We start from the raw sequence: 21314 nt of genomic DNA on the forward strand, positions 1-21314 counted from the left end.
GAGTTTGATTTGAAGCGCAGAAAAAAGTTGACAGATGCGCGCACCAGTGAAACGCCTCAGTTCTTTAGATTTTATTATTTTTTTCTAAAAAAATACTAATAAATAACAATGTTTATTGTTGTTTTAAAACTTTGTGTCCTACTGCTATCGTGAGAATTAAAGTGCGGATATTTTGTTGGTATAAAAAACGCTGCACCTAGAACTGACTTGGCTCGATTGTATCGGTTTAGTTTTTTTAAGTTAACATTATTATTGATTGAAAATTCTGCTTAGATTTATTGTTCTGGTTTACTTAAAAACTTTTAAAGGATTTGATGCACTATCACATGATATTGCACTGTACAAGACTTGAATTGTTATTGTGATTTGCGGCCTGCGGCGTCATAATAAATAAATAAATGAATTAACTGTATTACAAGTGTCCGGCTTTCTGCGCCTTGAAAAAGACGAAGATCCATCATCATGTGAGTATATATATTTTTTATTTATATCCTTAAAGTAAGCAATAACTGGCACAGTAAGTATTCCTGTGAGAGGTGTCCCTCCTGAACAGCTGAGTTTCAAAATGAACAATGGTATGTCTACCCATGTTTAAATTTGTTAAAATAATTACAATGATAATGTTTAACTCATACTTTAGGAGTAGGTACCAATTTTTCGTTTTCTTTTCTTTCTTTTTACTTGGATTCAAATGATGGTCAATGGGTATGCTTTGATCATCAGAACTACATCATGATTCAGATTCCAAATATTATGTTGATTGCATATTAGCCTAATTTGTAAACACTAGGTTTACTGAGGTATTATGATGTCATGTTTTACAAAACAAAAATCTCATCTGAATACTTTTGTTCTTTGCCAATTAAATTATTCTAATGAAATACTTTATTACTATCTGGTATCAACTGTTCAGTGTGGTTTCACAAGGTAAGGTGGTATTAGTACCTATCCTGGGGAAAGCACTTCTCATATGACAGTAAAATAAAATGGTAATGGTGTTAACACTGTTTTCTTATAATTGGTGCATTTAATCTAGAGGTTTCTCCTATTAATATCAATTGCCTCATCATAATATGTATACGGGTAAAATAAAAATAAGAGACAGGTTTAAATAAGGAAATTATGAAATAATTGAAAGATCTCAACTACATTGAACTACTGAATTACATTTAAGAAATAAATTAAAAATTAGGACTGCACTGAATTTTTAATTTAATATTTGAAGAGTTCTTATAGACTTGCATGCCTGACCATACAATAATAGATATTGTTATATGTGCAGGTGATGCCATTTCTAATGTTATTAGATATTGTCTGGCTCATTTATGAGTTTCCTTTGAAGATTAACAATGGTTGTTTTAAGAGACCTTTAACCTTTGTCTATGAGTGTTTATTGGAAATTATTCAGGTTCATATTGTCAACATGCCATAAACAGGCCATTAAAGTGTTCTAACTCTAAAATCTTATAGTTAGGTGGTTTATTGCCTTCAAGTACTATTGTATAAATCAAACGATGAGACCATACTTTAGCGATTTACATATTCTTTATTTATTATAGAGCTGTCATGCAATGCAATGCCACATTTGTTTACATGCATAAGCATTCAAGCACATACACAGGCTACTTTAGACATTTTCAATATTGGAAATCATCAAACATTCATCAGCATGTTGATCAGTATCCTATTTACCTACCTCATCATGTTTACTGTTTGGGGTGACTGCACTTAGCCTTTGTTAGGTACAGTGGGAAAGAAACTGAATAGTTTCCTACTATGTATTTGCTAAAAATGACGTATGGGTGTGGCATGTTTGCATCATAGCTGAACATTTTATTCAAACCATCATCGTCAACGGGCTGTGTGCTAAGAATTTTAAACATGACATTTAAATAAAGCATTATCCTTTCTGTTGTAAACATAGTATCATGTTCTTTACATGTGCCTATTAGCAGCATAAAATTTACAAATATGAAAAATATGGTGGTCTTTAAAATGTCTCTTTAAAGGGTAGTCTACAACTTCAGGATAGGTATAAAGACATTTAGACAAGTTTTAGATGTAGGTAAGATACGATAATCTGTATTTAATATAATGCTTTAGATACTTCTCCATCTGGTTAGGGCAAGCTTCCTTGCGGAAAAAAACAATAAAAAGATTTCTGTTTGAAATCAGCAATTATCCTGGTTTTAGTTAGAAGTTACGATAAAAAATTACATCCAATAAGAACTTGTGTGGTGTATGAAAAAAAGAATAAAACAACTACACTGCATTGTAAAGAAAATACATGGACTGCTGTTGTCTAAAATCTTAATTCAAGTCCTCATTCAAAAGTTGAATTGAGTTCCTTTTGAATCTTCGTAAACACAAACTGTCTTTCTTATAAAAACTAAGTTTTCTTTGTTTGTGGCTACCAGAGAGAAGTGCAAGAAATAACAATTTTCGTAAATAAAGTGGTCTTTGTCAAGTATTGTAAAGGTCAGTGTAAAGATTACAGTGTACACTGTGTAGTTATTTTTAAATTCAACATTCATTCTTTTATGACAGTTGATCTTATTCAAAACAAACTTATTGACATCGAGGACAGATTTTCGTCTTATCTCGGCATAAATAAAGGGTTATCTACTAACACAACTTATCAGTGCTTGTTTTCACTTCGCTACTGACAGACTGACAGAACATAGAAATGAATGTAGTGTTATTTCAAAAATACACCTGTGTGGTTTAGGCTGCAAGTGATCAAGTTTTCAAAGCATATAAGGAAAGTTATTCAAGTGTATCCAGTTATCGTCTATTATTTGCTGAACCAGTTGGGATAGGAGCTCTGGTGCATATATCGTGTAAGTCATCTTTTGATAATTCGCGTACCTACAATGTCTTAGATGCAGACTATCAAACGGCAAACTATAATGAAGATACGTGTCGGGTGTCTTCATACAACTTAGAGGTACAACGTTTAGTAGGATTTGAAATGTATTGACTCTGAAAATGACCGGAAACCTAGACAGACTGTTGCCAGACGTTGCACATAGATAAACATAATATTATACTGGGTATAAGCGAGCGCCAAACTGCAGACCCGGTCCGAGCCAACATATGCGTTGATAAACATGTTATTGATTGTGTCATATTTGGATAAATCATATTGAAAGAGTATGGCGTGATAGCGCAGCAGATACTCACACGTTATGTTGTATCGTTTTTATTTTAGTTAGTGCCTTTGTTTTATATTGTTCAAGGCCTTAACGTTCTTGCTGGACAGCAAAACTACAGGGCCCCTCAGTGGTCCCTAAAAAATGAATTTATTAAGATACCTCTTATTTAAACTGTTCATTTTCCGATTTAACGATACGCACAATAAGAAAGCCTTAGGATGATTCATTATTAGTCATAAATAGGTAATCTTTCTATATAAATATTGCTAGGTAAAGATTGCAGAGTAAATAAAATAATATATAGAATTCTTAAAGCAATATATAGAAATGAAATAAGGGGCTGTTGGTGAGTAGCGTGCACCATCGCCTGGACGTTGACTCACGCTCAGTTCAAAATCCTGTTTTGAAAATAAAACCAACCTTCGCTGGCCATTGAACCCTGACAAACACTGCTGTTTGACTCAATTCTTGTGTAAAAGTACTTCATGTACTTTTTATTACAAATGTTCAGGAAAATGGCTTCATGTTCGGCCCATTTTCGGAATAGCGTGCATTTATTTATTTTACTTCAATAACTGTTGAATATTTAAGCATTTCTGACTTTTTCCAATAAGCGACGTAACGAGAGCAGAGAGGTAGAGAAGAGCAGAGAAATAGGTAATTTATTGCGGCCAGTGATGATCTTGAGTGATGTTTACTGAACCACAATTCAGGCTCTTGTTCGTTTTAAAAAGATGTACTCTATGGGAACTTCATGAGTGTAATTCTCAGTTCCCCGGGGATATTGTGCTACTTGCAAGTATGTATTTGGAGGACCGAACGAAGAGAACCCGGGTCAAGGACAACCGACGGAATACGATGTTCCACTTTCAAAACCAGTTTTGTTAATGTAAACCTTCTGTAGTATAAAATATAATTTACTTGCACTGCATTTTAATACAGTCGTATAATTAATTTCATGCAAAACTCGTAGCAATATCACTCGTTGGTTACGTATTGAGTGGATATTCAAAGAAAACTAGCTAAACTACTAACTTTTCCAAACACTGTGAAATTACACAATATGAATGAGATGACTAACGATGTTAAACACCTTTTATTTTATAAAAAAAGGTCAATTAAAATGTTATTACTGGCACAAAAGATGCATTTTCGCAGCGGAGTATGTTACAATCAGTTTGATATGATTCTAAATATAAAATGTACAAAATGGTTATTATTTATATTAATGTGTCCTCAAATGCATACGTTTCAATTGGTTTTCTTACTATGCTGACCTATATTGAATTGAATGCACCACGAAAGAATAAAAATTATATTGAAGTTAGTTGGACAACCGTGGTGAATCAGTCGGCGCAATTTACTGCCATTTGCTAATCGATAACGATTTGAGGAATTGTTTCTCGTATGAAACGATTATATTTTCATACAATAACTTGCGCATAACCGATGTTGGTTCACGTAACGTAGGTAAGATTTTTTCCTTTGTCGTAGTTTCTCCGTTTAGTTTAGGTTACATGTAATTACTCATTTTTGAGTCGAGCTATCGTTTTGTAAAAGAATAAAAAAAACAAAAGCAATGTTGTTATCAAAAAGAAAATGGCAATAAACTTTGATTTTATTAACGCTAAAACCACTAAAACATAAAAAATAAATCATATTATAAGCAAAACTTTGACCGCAAATAATACGACCATTTTTTTTAGTTCTGATTCCCAGGCAAGCTCACTTCGTCGACACGCCAAGTTTAAATTTCCCAGTTCCCGCTAATCACGCAATTCCTAGAACCCATTTAATGCCGGATTTTCGATGTTCTGTACTATATTCGCGATTTATTGATCACATGCACTGATTTTGTAAAGCTTGGTTGTAAATGTCGAACATAGATATATGATACGTATAAATGAGGTTTTGCACAAGTGCTTCTAAAATAATGATTTAATCAAATAGGCATGTCATGTTTGGATTGTGGTTAAAACGATTTACGGCTTCTACGATAAAGGAAAATGGTTATCAATTCACTGTAGTAATTTGTCATAGTGCACGAATGTACAATACACGAACTTTTCGATATAATCGTTACCGAGGTGTACGGAATTGTCCTGTGATTATATGAAGGAGGTGTTGTGTCGTAGGGGTATGTCGGGCCCGCGTTGGGCGCCAGCTCGGTACGCCCCACTCTCGACCCCGCTTCCCGCCGCCCGCCGCTGTTTCAGTTGCACGCTTTCAGCCTTCGGAGTAAACCGCGTGCGCGTTATGTCATCCAACCTCCCGTCAGCGCTTCGTCACATGAATTTCGTTCTTCTTCCTCGGTTCGTTGCATATATGCATGGACCACACTTAGATGCTTACGTGCACTATTCATTCATTAGCCGAAATTAATAATCATCAAACTTCACTATTTTATCATTGTTTCGTCATTATTTTTAATTGAGGTTTCTAGATCCTTAATTTGCTATCACATCAGTGATAGGATTGTTTATTATATGTCGTTCGTATCATTTGTTGCGAGAAATTAATTGGATCACTGTTATGCTATTGCCGTGTAGGTGTAATTAGTATCTCGTATAAAAACTAGATTATTTATTAATTAGATATCTTTATAAAATTGTGAGTGTAAACTGCTACTTTAAAATGTGATAGGTATTGTAAGTGTTTACGTTTTATTCGGTGATGTTTATTAGGAAGTATTCTGATTGGGGATTGTAGAACAGCGAAGTTACTTCCTAGCTTCAATATTACTGTTATAAATGAAGATTTATGACATGGGTTAACAATTGTTGTCTATAATGCAAAACAGCTGATCGCTGGAAACACTTCGGTTGCTATTTGGTAGCGAGCAAGCGCGACGATTTCCGGTCACAAGGTCGTACGTATTGAGCGGCATCGGTCAAATATTTAACGAACCGTACGCATTCCACCCATCACTTCCTTTAAGCCAAATTAAGGGAACCCTTAGAAATGTCCTTGTTTGTATAGGCTTCTCTATCCTCGTTCGACTTGTATCAGTCTTATTATATATACATATAGTGTTTTTATTATCTCCTTACCACTAAGCATAAACAATATTAGGCGGTTATCCAAAATCTAAATCTTTTAATTTAATTTCTAACCGTACTAAGAAAACAAACCCAAGTAAACGATTGTACTTCAACAGAATAGAAATACTACGTGCCTGTATCCATTTTTAGGTCTTAGATATATTGTATGTGGTTTCATCAGTTGTATAAAAATATCGTAACTCGGGTGTGTTTATGAAATAAAGTTTTAGTTAAAATATATAATAATATACATTATATAAAAATATATAATATAAATATATAATATACATTAGAATAGATATACATACACTTTAGAGATACTCTATTTTGTTTATTTAATAGATTATAAGCTTAGGTAAAACCGAATGAGATGTTGGTAGTTCGTATTTCATAGATAGGTAGAATACACATGCAGCGTGAGGTATTGAAATTGGATAAAAGGCCGGTACGTATCAGGAAATTAACATGTCTCTGTGTCGGCCAGGTATCTGGGACACTGTTGTCACTGTTGCTGGGGGCGCTTAGTGCTTATAAAATTGACAGACAAATGGATAGAAGTGCCTCACTTCCTTAACATAGATGATGTTAAGCTTTAAGATGGTGCTCAGCAGGAATTTTATCATTGCACAGATTTCAGAATGTCGAAATTGTAATAAATAGCATTTCAATAAGCCACCTGAGTAGGTAATCAAATTATGCATTGAAAATGGGTAACAAACAGTAAGTGGTGGGGAAGAAATGCGTGCATAAGGCTCGTTGCCAAGGTTACAGGGTGGGTGCGATCAGCTGGACTTACGTAAGGTGAGCTGGGACGACGGGGTGGCGCGGAGTACGCGCGGGGAGAGGGTAGGGCCGATCGATACCCGCTTTCGCCCCTTGCTATCGCCCTGTCCGTTTCAGTGTATTCTCAACAAAACTTTTACTGTTCAGAAGGATCTTAACTAGTTACCCAAAACTTTTTCAACTCAACAAATAAGCATTTTCTATTCATTTTGGATTGCAACCCTTTGCTACGCGAATCATAGGAATTCGGATAAATTAGACCAAGGTCATGGTATCCCGTAACATTACTTCGCTATTTTTTTTCTAAACCAGCTATGCCGCTAACCAATAAATAAACCTTTAGAATGCTTAGTTATAATTAGGGGGTTTTGCTAAATAATCTTGATGAAGGACCCACATATGATTTTTGGGCTTTCGCACACCAAAATTGAAGTAATTTTGGAATGCATTTATAACGAAGTAAGTATTAGTACCTTATAGGTCTAAATTCCAATGAAATCCTATTTTTGCCTACATGCGAGGATAAGAACTCAGATGTTAAAGTCATCTTGTGTGGAAAATTTTTGGACTGATCTACTCCCGTACATCCGAAATTGAGGAAAAACATCGAACATTATTTTCACTCAAGAATAAAACTTAACGTATTTGATTCAACTGCTGCAATCAGTAATACAATCAAATCAAAACGATTTCTTAGCTGTTAGTTACAGAATTCCAAGGTTAGTCATCAAATGTTATTACCAGATAGATGTGACGTTCGTATTAGTTTATTTGCATTGTCGTCACGCTCACGAGGAGTTGTTTGTACCTAATGTCTTGTATTAATGAAGTAGCCTAAAATAGCGTCCGTTAGATGCATTTAATATTTAAGCCGTGTCTTTAAGCCTAGTGGTTACTGACGCGACTGCTGTCTGCTGAGCTGGCAGACGTTGAAAGTAGTTGAACTGCTGGAAATCTAAATTCTATCATCGTTGCCTAGTAATTCCAAACGCTAGAAATCAACATGAAAAAATATTGAAGTCACAGGACCGTTTTTCGCACAGCATATCATGTAGCTCGAGCACATATTAAAAAAAAGGTTGACCATTATAGCCACCAAACTAAAATTGAGCGTATTATGTTATTGCAACGGCCCTGTTAACCCTACATATTGTATTGGAAAAGTAAGTATAAAATACTTAGCTGATCCTCAGGTTTCCACTAAGAGTGTGAAAAATAAATATATTATAAAATTATCTAGGTACAGAAATATCCTGATGTGAAGGGGAATATAAAAGGTACCTAACAGCTATGTGTAGGTACTTTGATTATTTTAGCAATGATATGATATGTAAAGTGTGTTCTGATTGGCTTAGTTTTGACAATGAGTTAACAAAAAAACTACTACGATTAAACAAACTTCTGAAACGATTATAATTGATACGCTGCTTGATAGAAAAAGTCTAATAAAAACGTACTGCCGAAATCAATGAATATTATTCGAAGGTAGTAAACATGCAAAAAAGGGTCATATGATACCTACGCAGATCAGTTTTTACATCCATGACTGATAGAGACGCCTGACATTATTATTAGGGTAAACTTCCATCAAGCCTTTGCTGTTATAAAACTTGCAGGCGCACAAAGAAAACTGCGCACGCTTTGCTATATTCTGTATGCTAGTAATTAGTAGTTTTGTTTCAAGCCCATCATATCCTATTCCTATAGTTTATGATAGTCATAATTATATGTAGTTCCAAAAGAGAAATAGATAAATCAAAATTTTTCGCGTTCTCAAGGATCAACTTGGGATATTGGGGCTTTTGGGAATAATTTTAACTGAGACATAGCTTAACTTATCTTTATCTTTATATTATTATATTTATCTTTTCCTTGTATATTTTATTTAACATGGTATATTTTGTTGATATGCCTAGTCAATTTGAATTTTTCCAACTCTGCAATGTACTCTTTTATTTACGTGAATATTTAATTTTGCCAATTATATTTTGCGTTTATGATATCGCTTTGCTTTATTTATGTGGCTTTGGTTGTTTTTGCTATGTTGCAGCTCGCGTTAATAGTGGAGTGGTGTGATGTTGTCGGTGCGGTGTTAGTGCGCGTGCGCCGCGGTACGTAGTGATGTCGTCGCCGGCTCGCGCGCCCCCGCCGCCTGTGCCGGTGCCGGCCGGCGCGGGCATGCTGCCCCCGGGCCCTGGCCCCTCACGGCAACGCTCCTTAAAGGATCGACTAAGAGAAGGCATTACCGGACCCTTCCATTGGCAGTGAGTGCTTCCTTTTTGTAATTTTTCCCAATAACTTTACAGGTGGTACGCGTCTTCGATCGGCTGTAGCTAATAGGAAATGATAGTTAGCTTATTACGAAAATAGGTATTGCATGCCTTTTTATTTTTGGGTAACACAGCATCGCTTATTACTGTGCAATTGGCTTGGACGCAGGTTAACGTTATGCCTCGATCAGGATCTCCAAACTCTAATATATGGATTTACATGGAGGCATTTGTTGTCCATTTTTGTTTATATCTAGAAATAACATGCGTGCGTGCGACTTGCATAGCGTCAGCATATTTGTCATTATTGTACATACTTTTATTAGGATAGGTAAACTACTTTCGTCATTCCGTCCAATAATTCTGATCAACCAGTACTTGCAACGTATACCAACTACCGGTAAATCTGATACAGATCTAGGCAAAAATATGTTCAGTGGCTAAGATCAGAATGGAACCCCAGGGGACCACATCAGATGAAAAAATAAAACCGTTTAAAAAATATAAATGATGTCCTTAAATGGAATCCGTGTAATTTACGCTGAGGGTAATTTTTGATCTTAAATAACAAATACTGATACGGCATCGCGCAGCCATAAAGTATATCATTATTGTTATTAAATTACTTCTTGAATGAAAGATGCGGCACTGAATGACTGGCTATCGTTTAGAATTTTTGTGCCCAATGATGCTGCAACTGCGTTCACTTCATCTACGACTTGCATCTCTGAATTGTAAAACTATATTATGTTTATTTTTTATAAGTAACATAGCTATAATTTGAGGCTAATTTGATTACGAATATATTTAATCTCAATGGCCCTTCTGTCTGTCGAACTATGACCTTGATGATTTCCGATATTTTTATTGTCAATCGCCGCTTGCAAGAAACAGTTTCAAGGAGTCGCCATCAACATGAATAATGCAAATTAATGAATAAAGTAAAACCACTCCTTAATTCAAATTCCGGAACAGTCTTGTGTAGGCGAGTCTGACTTTACGTACCCACAATGAGGAAAAACACAACACTAATACAAGAAAGCAAGTTGAGTTTGTAAAAAATAGCATGATTAATTATATTAGATACACAAAAGTTAGCGCAAACTCATAACCATGACAGGATGTGGACATTGATCGCAGCTCCGGCGAGGCACCAGAGTGCATGAACTTGTTCAATAATAATAATTAAATATTCTTTCAACATACATGATACAATAAACAAGTTCTTATTATGCTATGAAAATGTAAATATTAATTGAAGAAAACTACTAGCTTTTGTCTCTGCAAACAATGGAAGTTGCAAAAGGAACACGTGATGATGACTTTTTTATGGAAAGATGCTAAACATGAAAAATTAACAAAATAAAAGATTTTATCTTTATCTGTTCTTGTACAGGCTAAACAAAATCTTCTTGGATTTTCTTGTAACACTTGGCGTAACACGTGACTGTGTCTTATTTAGGTAACCTGAAAATTTTTAATGGGTTTATTTTCTCTTTTTTAGGTGCATGCATGTATTTAACGAAGTAGATGAATGTGATATTTTATGAAGGTTTTTGTACACCATTCCACAAACGAATTCTGAAAGGCAATAAAAAACTGTGGTCGTACGGTATTCAATTTGCTAGACGGTGGTCCGCTGCCGCCGCGCCGCCGCTTTCGCTCTGCACTAGAGCAGCTCTGGCGTCTCGTCACCGGGAATCCAATTTGTTCCCAGCTGGGACGCGCAATTTGTACGAATGCATCACGGATTAGCCGCTTGTTGCCTTACATTCATGTTATTTTTCCTCCTTCCCCAGTGGAAACATTCCACTAGGCATATTTATCTAAAGGTCGCGGCGCTTTTACTCGGTAATTATTTACCTAATTAATACTAACATTGATATAGAAATGTGATATATTACGGCCTTCTTGTTAATTAATCTTGTAATAGAAAATGGTAAACACCATAATATTTTCAGTTATTGTTATCATCTGTCACCGATAATCTCGTGTCATTGGTAGCTAATTAATCGTGTTAGCAGAAGGTTAATAAACTAATGTTAGTCAAGAAAAGTGCCAATCTGAAAAATGAAATTCTTTCACGATGGCTACGTACTAACTTTTTACTTCGCGCACGTGACTTACTACAAAGCTCTCTTTCTAGCTTTACTTGGAATTGTTTTATTTTAATAGTTTTAGGAGAAGTACGTAATTACGAGATTGTGCACGAGCGGAACATTGTTATATAGTGTTAATGTGTCATCCTATATTTCAGTTCTGCCTTAGCTCTTACACGAGGTCGCGGTCTGTTTTACTTCAAAAGTTTATTTTTGGGGACGAAGTTCTTCCTGTAGATCATTCTGAGGAATGTTTTCTTGTAATGGTGGTAAAAAGAAGTCAGTATGTAAAAAATCCGCATTTCTTTCTTTAATGACATGTCAGTGAGCACGTTGAGGGGCCGCGTCGGTTGGGGCGCAAATATTTGCCTTGTGCAACATTCCCTATCTCGGGTGTGTACATTACCTCCACCTACTGGCTCCTTATCTTCACTCAAGCAGCCTCAGTCGGTAGCGCTGGCCTTCCGAACTAAATCTCGCTTGTTTACCGCGCCCCTTTATAACGTAATTTAATTAAAAAGCTTGCCGCCTTAGAGTCAGAGATTACAAGGTTTCATCGCTATTTTACGAACTGTACTTTGATATCATATCATATAATATAACTTTTACCATTTCTTGTTTGACGTAATGGACTACGTAGTCTTAGAATGATTATATCAGTCAGTAAACACTCACAATTAATGCTTATGTAAACAGTTGTTAGATAAATATCTATATAGACTGTCCTTTATGACATACTAGTTTTTACCGGCGATCGCACAGGATTTATTAAATAATGTGTTACTTGAAATTCGATTATTGAAAGTATCATAATCATCTTTTTATTATATAATTTTTCACAATTCTTTTATGTAACAAACATAAAATTTGGTACAATACGCTAGTGGCTCTATTTGGTTTATTTTAAAATGTTACACAGACATTTATCGCGAATCACAGTGGGAGTGCCTAGGCTCCGTCAACCTAGTTTCGGCGAGCTAATTCATTCTCGTCAGTGTCGCATATTTGATGGAGCTGTAGAATCGGTAGCGTTGCAGTGCTCAGTTCCGCTGTGCATGTCGCAGGCCGTCCTTGGCCGATATAAAACGTTTAGGCGACAACACCATCGGCGAAGTGTGGGTGAGGGTGGACCGGGTGAGGGCGGATCACCCCGTCATTGTTTCCTTTTGTGCTATCTATTCTAAACCGCCGGCGGAGCATGTTTGCGGTTAGCTATAGCTTATAAGTATAGGATGTCTGGTTCTTGTTACTTACGAGTTGCGGCTGCGAAAGACCCTTTACACTTGTGTCGAGAGTTTGTGATTGCATAACGGTATTGATCAGGGCCTTTATGTCTTGTTTACTTTTCTCAGCTTTTCTGGCAGATACCTTTTAGTACTGGTTTGAGAAATCTTGATCTGTATTTTCAATTGGCGCGCAATATTTTTGAGCCTTCATTTTTGAAAGCTTGCCACATCTCCATAATCGCCACTGACTTTTGTTCTTAACATTATGAACCATTAATGTAGAGCATAGACTAGGTAGGTAAAGCATTGTGTACATGGCGAGGCAATACAGTGTTTTGCAGGCGAGGATCGTGACGGCGATGGGTGCACGAGGCCATGTGATATTGTACGCGTAACCGTGTTGTCACGCGTCGCCCGCGACACACACAACGCATCGCTTTGTCGCCGCATTAGCGCGTACAAATCAATTTCACAGCCGTACGTTTACTGGCTACAAACGTATCTATTTTCCCTTTTCTTATTAGCATCTCAATATGGGTTTATCGGATGGCAGCTATTGTTTCATCATGTTGATCAACTACTCCTTGTTCTCGCAGCTTACTGATGAACCAGCGTTCGTGTATTCCTTTTACTAGTTTGTTATTCTTATCGCAATCTGATGTTGGAAAATAGTCATGAAATTAGATCTTACTTGTACGACCACCTCAAGAGTTTCCAACCGTGTACAAGACGTACAACGCAAAATTCAGTTGTGAGAGCTTGTACGTAAACACCAGCAGCTCACTTCCTAATGCAGAGTTCAAAATGTAAAAATTCTAAAATAATGATTAAGGTAAAACACTCAAAAGGTAAAAATGACACTGCGCCTCAGAGTATCAGCAATTTTCTTTTACAAATAAATCACGACAGTTTTGTTCGATAAGTTTGCAGCGTAAAACGATGTCGCACGATTTTGGTTTGGAGTAAACGAGTCTTTAGGGATGCAGCGGTGTTGTAAAATCGTCTTTAGATTAATGATAGCTCTTTTATCGTTCCATCATATCCTCCACTCGGGTAATTTTGGCAAGCTTATCTCTTGAGATATTCCAAATGTTCTCAGAATATCGTTAAAAGAGAATTCTTGATAACAGGATGATTCGATATTCAAAATAATCTCAATTTTCCTTCTGTCCTATTTTAGTAACGGAAAACAAAAAAGGTATCTTGAGTGCCTATTTGCGCATTACAGATAACACTCAAATTGTTGTACAGTTAGATAATAGACGAGCCCCCGCTTTATGTTTGCCCCATCATCAAGTTTTTGTTTGGCAATTTCAAGTGAAAAGACGAGATAAGTTTGTTTTTCTGCCAACTAGCGCCTTCCTAAATTCTCAAGAGACATCTGTCGCTCTTGTGACCATTAATATAAATATTTACGAGAAGCTATCAAAACTGATGATAATTTCCATCATATGAAATAATTTGTCATGCGTAGTATTAGTAGGTCTCCTCGGGCTTGTTCTTCGCAGGGCGGTTTCCGACAGAAGCGAGTAAACTTAGATGGTTTTAGATGCTGACTGACTAATTAAAAGTCCTATATTTAAAAATTTATATAGTGTCCTATCCTCTGCATCGCACTTTGCATAACAACATCTTTGGCAAAATTACCTTGACGGATGCACTTAATAAAGTGACGTGGCCATGTAAAAGAACGCACGGGCGTTTATTAGTACAGTTTTAGAGGCGAATTCTGCAATTGAATCGTTTATGCTCTGCATGTAATTGTATGATTGGCGGCGGCGCCAACTGGACACTTGACGCTGACGGTCTGATGTTGGCCAGAGCTGCATCCGACAGTAATGCATCACATTGTTAGCCGACTCGAGTACATCCCGTTTAACCTGGCTTATATTGTAGCATTTAAGGGATCAACTAAACCATGTTCGTGTATGTGTTTGACCTACAGTGCAGAAAACTTAGGTGTCTTTGGCATTATACTTTAAAAACATCCGCAGGATTCATGAAAACCAATGTTATTCTTGGTCAGTTGTATCATTACAAGTATTACAACATTACAAGGCAACATCAAAACTGAACACCTCTTTTTGGGTTGTTAAAAATACATAATGACACTGTAACAAGTTTCACTATCCTCATCCTGTTTTATCATCACACCGAGTCTAACGTTACACAAATATTATAACTGCCAGAAGCAATTGAATTGAATAAAATACATATTAAGCCAATAAAAGGCGGCCAAAGAATAAATTGACTGGATGTTTGATTTTATTTTACGAAGTTTTATCAACAGATAACCACAAGACCTGAATTTCCGCCCGTTTAATTATTTTGACTTCCACTAAAAACTTTTTGAGTTCGGTATCTCAATAGGTATGATTCAACGCTCCGATACCTATTGTACAAAAAAACCGATATCGGTATAATTAATCAACATTTTGTTATCATAACAAAAGTATTGGTAATGCGTCCAAGATAAGTGTCTGTTCCTTTTATATAATTTCGACAATTGATTGCTATGCTTTGCTGATAACTATTAATTTTGAGTTTTTGCGGTGATATCCGCCGTCAAAGTGGTGTTAGTTATTGTGCCAGTTAACGCTGGATAGTGTTTCTCAATGAGCTTTTTTGCGTTTTTCACTGGGTATGTACATTTCTATAAATATTAATTGCGTATCCATTCAATGAACTAAGATTATTTGGTAACACGATTGAAATATATTCTGGCGGTTTATCAGATAAAATTAAAACATTAATATTAATCAGAATCCAATGTGCAGCTATAGTGGCTGTCATACGATTTATTCTTGCATGTTCACAAAAGAGTTTAAACAAATTGCGTTGTCGGCTCTTAACATTGGAGAACATTTTTGCGTTACGATCATTGAAAACATGAGTTATTGAGTCAATTAAATGCTCCATTGTTAAAGATGCGCGATATGTAACTTTCAAGAACACCAATTTTCTTCGCGAAATAAATAATGCATTATAATCCTGTACGCCAGTAATCTGAAAAAGTCGTCTTTTTTGCAAGAATATTTAAGAAGTACGCATGTAGTAAATGAATATATTGATGACATCATCATGACGGTTGCAGTTTAATACCATTGAAGGTTTCTTGTTCCTTAGTTCTTTAGACGGCGTATATGTATTTCTTCGGCGCATACTTGATCTCTGGTGATTTTAACTATTGACTTGAAAGTAAAACAATATAAAGAGACTATCATTTACTTGGATTTAAATTTACGGGTGTATGGACCTGTTGTCGGGAAGAAGCGTGAGGCGCAATCTTCTTTAGGTATTGAATTATTCGCGCAAATATTTGTGCTGACGATCTAACTAAACCTATAATTAAATGACTTCCATCGCCGTCCATTTTCAGGTGTATTGTTTATTCCAGTGCAAATATACAATATTAATTATTACAATTATGCTAACGAATGAAGAGGAAGACGAAGAACTATGGAGTGCCGAGATCGAGTGAGTACTCGATCGTAAATTGTCATACGTTAACCACTCAACCACTCGTTGGCATCCCGAATTGCACTCATTGTCACTAACAACGATTGACCTTGTTCAGATCTTCAGATAATTATAATTAACAATTTATCAGTTTTGATATTACAGTAGCTGTTTCTCAGAAACTTATGTATCACACTGAAGTAAGTAAACCTGTCAAGATAAAGTTGAATGTTTGTACATACCGCGCCGCGGTGCCATTGTTCAGCTGGTGGCTACAGCATCTTTATTTTAGTCTTGTCATAAAGATCTTCAAGAAAAACACGACTAGGTATCATATTTTAGGGTTCCTAATAACTGCGAGTACTAGATATTTTGTTTTAGTTAAACAGTATTTTTATTTTTTATATTTATATTTCTTTTTGTGGACGAACCTATATATACAATATATTGTAGTAGACCAGCGGAGCCCTTCCTCGGGCCTCTGACCGGAATCGTTATCAAAATCAACGAACTCTTATGGAGCTCATCGCTCACATGTCTGATATCATGTGGCATTGTTTACAAGACACTTTTCAATAAACACAGATACCTTCCTATGTATCTTTTCTCTTTTGCGTTTGTTTGTATTTTGCGTTCTATTCGAACTTTCCAAGTATCCTTTTATCTTACTTGTTCTGGGAGCTAGCGAGTGGTCTTCTCCTTATATGGAATCGCAATGAAATCCAAATTTATTGAAATTTCAGCTACGTAGCTCTGTCACCGCCGCCCACGCCCCAGCCGTCACCAGCGTGGCTGCGTCGCTCATCTAGCATAGCGTACGTTTGCTTTAATACCGCATTGTCATGAATATTCATATCATCAACTCGAGCTAGCCGAGCAAATAGGTAAGCGACAAATATTATTCACGGAGACGAGCGAATAAAACATAAAAGTCACGAGTAGACTATAAATCTCCCATACAAATGATTTTTCACCGATAAAATGAGGTTTGGTTGTACTCTACCGTCGACGTTTCAATTTTCACATCAGCTTAATTTCAAAGAATTTTTCGCGTTGATTTCTGGAAAATGTGACGTTATGATAGGTACATAATATGTTTGTCTGTGTATTCGAGTCGGCAGTTAAGTGTTGCGAAAGTCGTAACTATCGAGTCGATGTTTAAGGTTCGTTTACAGTAGACAAAAGTAAACAAATGTGTTGCAGTTGCACAGATGACTCGCAGTTGGTGTCTGTTTAATAAACATCTCCGCCGTTCTTCCTGATCAGTTACAATTGCGATCAGTTATTTACGCACCCTTTACGACATGTCTGTGATGAGAGCAGTGATATGAATGATTAAGCCTGTCAACATGTCGCATTATCTAGAAATAATGCGCAGTAGCACAATAAGGAAAACATTCAAGTACCTGGTAAAAGTATGACAATAAGTCAATATGCGTCTACTACCGTAGAAAGTGTGATGATAACATTTGATGTGATGAACAAAACTGTTCTGGGAAAATTTGTAATCTGAAAGTGAAGATGTGATTGCTTAGGTACCCATTCTTTTATGTATTCTTAGGTACTGACTATAACATAATTACTACAGAATTTTCTATTATATTCAATTTATAATGCTTATTTCAAAAGAAGTCTCTTAGTCTTACAACATACAAGCGAAAGGAAAATAAGAATAAAAGAGATGTACACGGTGTGGTATATGTACCTAAATATAGGAATTAAAATGAAAGACCTAGATACATTTTTGCTTTTTTTTTGACAAGATCAAAATCGCGGTTGACACGAATAATCGTTTTAAAAATATTATCAGTGCATTAACTATTTTTACTTTCTTTACAAAAATATAACTTAAGTATTTTATAATACATCGGTCGTTGTTAAAACATTTTGGGGCCAAGCCAAACACACGACAAGTTTTGATGAGCACTGTCGTTTAATTCCAACTCGCAATTAGTGAACTTAAAATCCTATCTGAACTCGTATATTCGCATGCCAAAAAATTTTCAGCTATAATTGAGATTTTTTAATTCATAGAATTGATTAACATACTCCTAGTAATTGTGCTACATAATTTCCTCCCTGTTTTCAATTATTTGTAATTATCACGATGTGACTCCCATTATTCTCGTTTCCACGCCTCGGATGCATAAACTATCATCCCCCTATAAAATATCCGTATCTCGAACGAGTGTTTCCTCTCATGTTTCCTGTTTCTGACGCCAGTTTCCAAGCAACGCTCAGTCTATTATAATAAAGTGTAATCAACGAGAACTATTGTGTTCCGAGAGTAAAAGTTATGTTGTTATTTATTCATTTTAGAAATTGCGTTTTACAGCTTTGTCGCGGAACTAGGATGTAACTTGTAGGCTAAGATGGGATGAGCACACACATAACACAATGTCTAGACACACGGCAGTGTGTCCGCCAAGTTCGAGCAGAAAAAAGCGACACACCGGCCGTGGGTTATATTACACGAACCATTTCGGGCCAAATTCGACCCCCCTATAACTCAAAATCTATTTTATTTACGCATATCAAATTTCTAGTATCTGTTGAGACCCCCTCACTTATCTAAAATACAAAATTTCATTAATATACCTATTGTAGGTCTTGAGATATTGACGTCAGAAAATCGCTATTTTTACTATACACTCACTGACTGACTCACTCATCAAAAACCTAGACCACTTCCAATGGTCGTATTGACTTGAAATTTGGCATGGAGGTAGGTCTTTATGTCAAGGTAAAGGGAAAAATCTGAAAATGGCCAAGTGTGAGTCGGTTTCAAAATTATTCAGATTATACCCCTAAGGAACTAAAACGAACTAAAATCTATATTTATATAATATATCTTCGAATGGTCGTACCGATCTAAAATTCGTTACAAAGGTTTGTATTTAGTCAAATTAAAGTAAAAATCTGAAAACGGCCAAGTGTGAGTCACTTTCGAAAATAAAGAATGTGTAACTTTGATCCACGAACATAATATATGATAACCATGTCATGTCATTTAGTTGGTAAATCTAGTCCATTTAGTTAATCTAGTTAATTTCTTTGTAACAGCATAGTGCATATTAAAAAATCTGAAAGATAGTATAAATGAGACATTTCTTTACTTAACTTAATCATAAGAAAAAAATAAAATAAACAACCTTACAAAAATAAATGAAATCTCACCCAAAACAAAAATGTGAAAGGCTGCCAAGTTCGATAATATGGGAATGCTTCGCCTATAAAAGAAGTGAGATCTGAATAAGTACCAAGTTCCATACACATACCTCAGTTAAAAATTGTTACTTTTTGATAATGTTACTTGGCAAGTTTTAATAGAAAATTAAATACTTGATTCATTGCGTTTAGTAGGTTTATAACAAGGTGTGTGAAAACTTGCCAAGTAACATCATCAAAAAGAAACTATTTTTAACTGAGGTATGTGTATGGAACTTGGTACTTATTCAGATCTCACTTCTTTTATAGGCGAAGCATTCCCATATTATCCAACTTGGCAGCCTTTCACATTTTTGTTTTGGGTGATTCAAGTATTAAATAATTATATTTGGCGTTCTGAAACTAGAAAAATATTTCCAACTATATTTCGCCTGCGACTTCCCCCGTTTCCCGAAGGAACTGCATCAGTTCCCGAATAAAAAGTGTATCTCCGATATCAGGTTATCGCCTATCCTCATGCCTTTCATCTGAAATGCAAATAAGCAAACAAACTTTCTCATTTACAATATTACAGTTTTATTCTCTACTTACACATTTTTCTGTATCTAACAACATTGGGCTGGATAATGAAAATGCAGTGAAGCTTTACACCGCGTGGGAATTTGATTTATCTCTCATTCAAGACTTGAAGCCCTTGTCGGAAGCCATACTTAAGTGGAAGGTTGAAGCTGTGCCCATGCAATAATGTACATAAGGCGGATATGCATATACATACGTAACAACTTACATACAAGAAACGTAATAGTACATTTTCTAATTACTTCAGTACATTTACTGCTCATAAAAATATAGTTTCCTGCTTGACGTGTTTAATGTTATAGTTTGCACGCCACTATGCATATCGTCATTATTTAAGTTTCTATCTGATCACGAACAAACGCCAAAGCCTTATTAGGATTCCGATATCTTGTGTCGCCACTTTAAAACCCATCCTATCTTAATATATATTTTATTCTTCTTGTCGGGTGAGCTGCAGGTTTAATCACCTGACAAGCCCTAGTCTTAAAGTTTTCTCAAATCCGCCTGACGTTCTCATTACATAACATTACTACCGTAATTTTACAGTGGCTCACTCTATTGCATTTTCAAAGTCACCTGCAGATTTGTGTGTCGTTTCGCTGTCATCCTATGTCTTCCGTAAATTGGCGATATTATTTGATGTATTCTATCATTTGGCTTTAGTGTTACTAATGTTAAAGTTCTATGATCCATGACGGCCCCATTAGTTTGAAAAGTTTTGTTACAATCGGAAGTACCGTTGCGAACACTTTCAATTGAAGGCAGCGCAGACCACAAGTGAACCGTTATTCATCCGTGACGTGGCACTAGTCTCGATTAGGCAAATTAGTCTTTGTGCCATTATTTACGCGATACTTTTGTTCAGCGTAGAACATTGTACCTAGTTTTTATGCACTAGTTTTAATTGCTTACTTGAATAAATTCATGAATTTTGAAACTTTGAAATTAAAGTAATTTACGAGTACCGAACACGTAAATGAAACATATGGAAGGCTCTTGCATCACTGTAATATGTCAAAGTCAGATGAAAGGGCAAGGATTGCGCAATATGCCAGTTTAACCAGGGTCTACTTAAAAATATGATGCGCGAAGTACGTGTTTTTATCGTCATTGCGTTTTATGCCCCTTTTAATAGGCATAAAAAGAATTGTTATGATTTGGCCAGAATGGATGTCAGTTCCTTTATACTTAAAAAAATAAATACTTATGACAAATTATCCGCTGTTGAAAAGATGCGGATAAAATCTAATGTCACATATCATTAAAAATGGTGTCAATTTGAAGTCTAGGAGACAAATCTAGCGACTTGGAATAAATCAAACACTGTTTGGTATCAAATTATAAGCGGATTTCATTAGCACATTACAAACACACAGCATTTTATACCTAGGAGCACTTATGTGATATTAGGTACTATGACCAGCATACATCCTCGTCTATTTTACTTGCCGCAGGTATTGAAGAAAAGAAAAATATCGTATCTGATTGAATGATTTATTTAAGATATACATTTTATTAATATGGCCATAAATTA

The 21314-nt window shown here is 35.8% G+C and overlaps 1 protein-coding gene across 7 annotated transcripts in view; it reads left to right on the top strand.

The window, feature by feature from the left end:
• The window catches only part of LOC110381278 (TLD domain-containing protein 2), an 80918-nt gene continuing 59604 nt past the window's right edge, over window positions 1-21314 (top strand). For 2 of the 7 annotated variants that reach the window (XM_049842329.2, XM_049842332.2), the window contains exons 1-2: window positions 1-464; window positions 9030-9243. In XM_049842329.2, the coding sequence (XP_049698286.2) occupies window positions 9101-9243 (143 nt within the window). In that variant the 5' untranslated portion in view covers window positions 1-464; window positions 9030-9100. Of the gene's footprint in view, window positions 465-2660; window positions 2841-9029; window positions 9244-15066; window positions 15216-15953; window positions 16052-16776; window positions 16849-21314 lie in introns of those variants that run through there. The other 5 variants (XM_049842331.2, XM_049842330.2, XM_049842335.2 and 2 more) reach the window with 5 other exon arrangements.

This window comes from Helicoverpa armigera, chromosome 5 (genome assembly GCF_030705265.1).
Source record: "Helicoverpa armigera isolate CAAS_96S chromosome 5, ASM3070526v1, whole genome shotgun sequence".
Taxonomy (NCBI): domain Eukaryota; kingdom Metazoa; phylum Arthropoda; class Insecta; order Lepidoptera; family Noctuidae; genus Helicoverpa; species Helicoverpa armigera.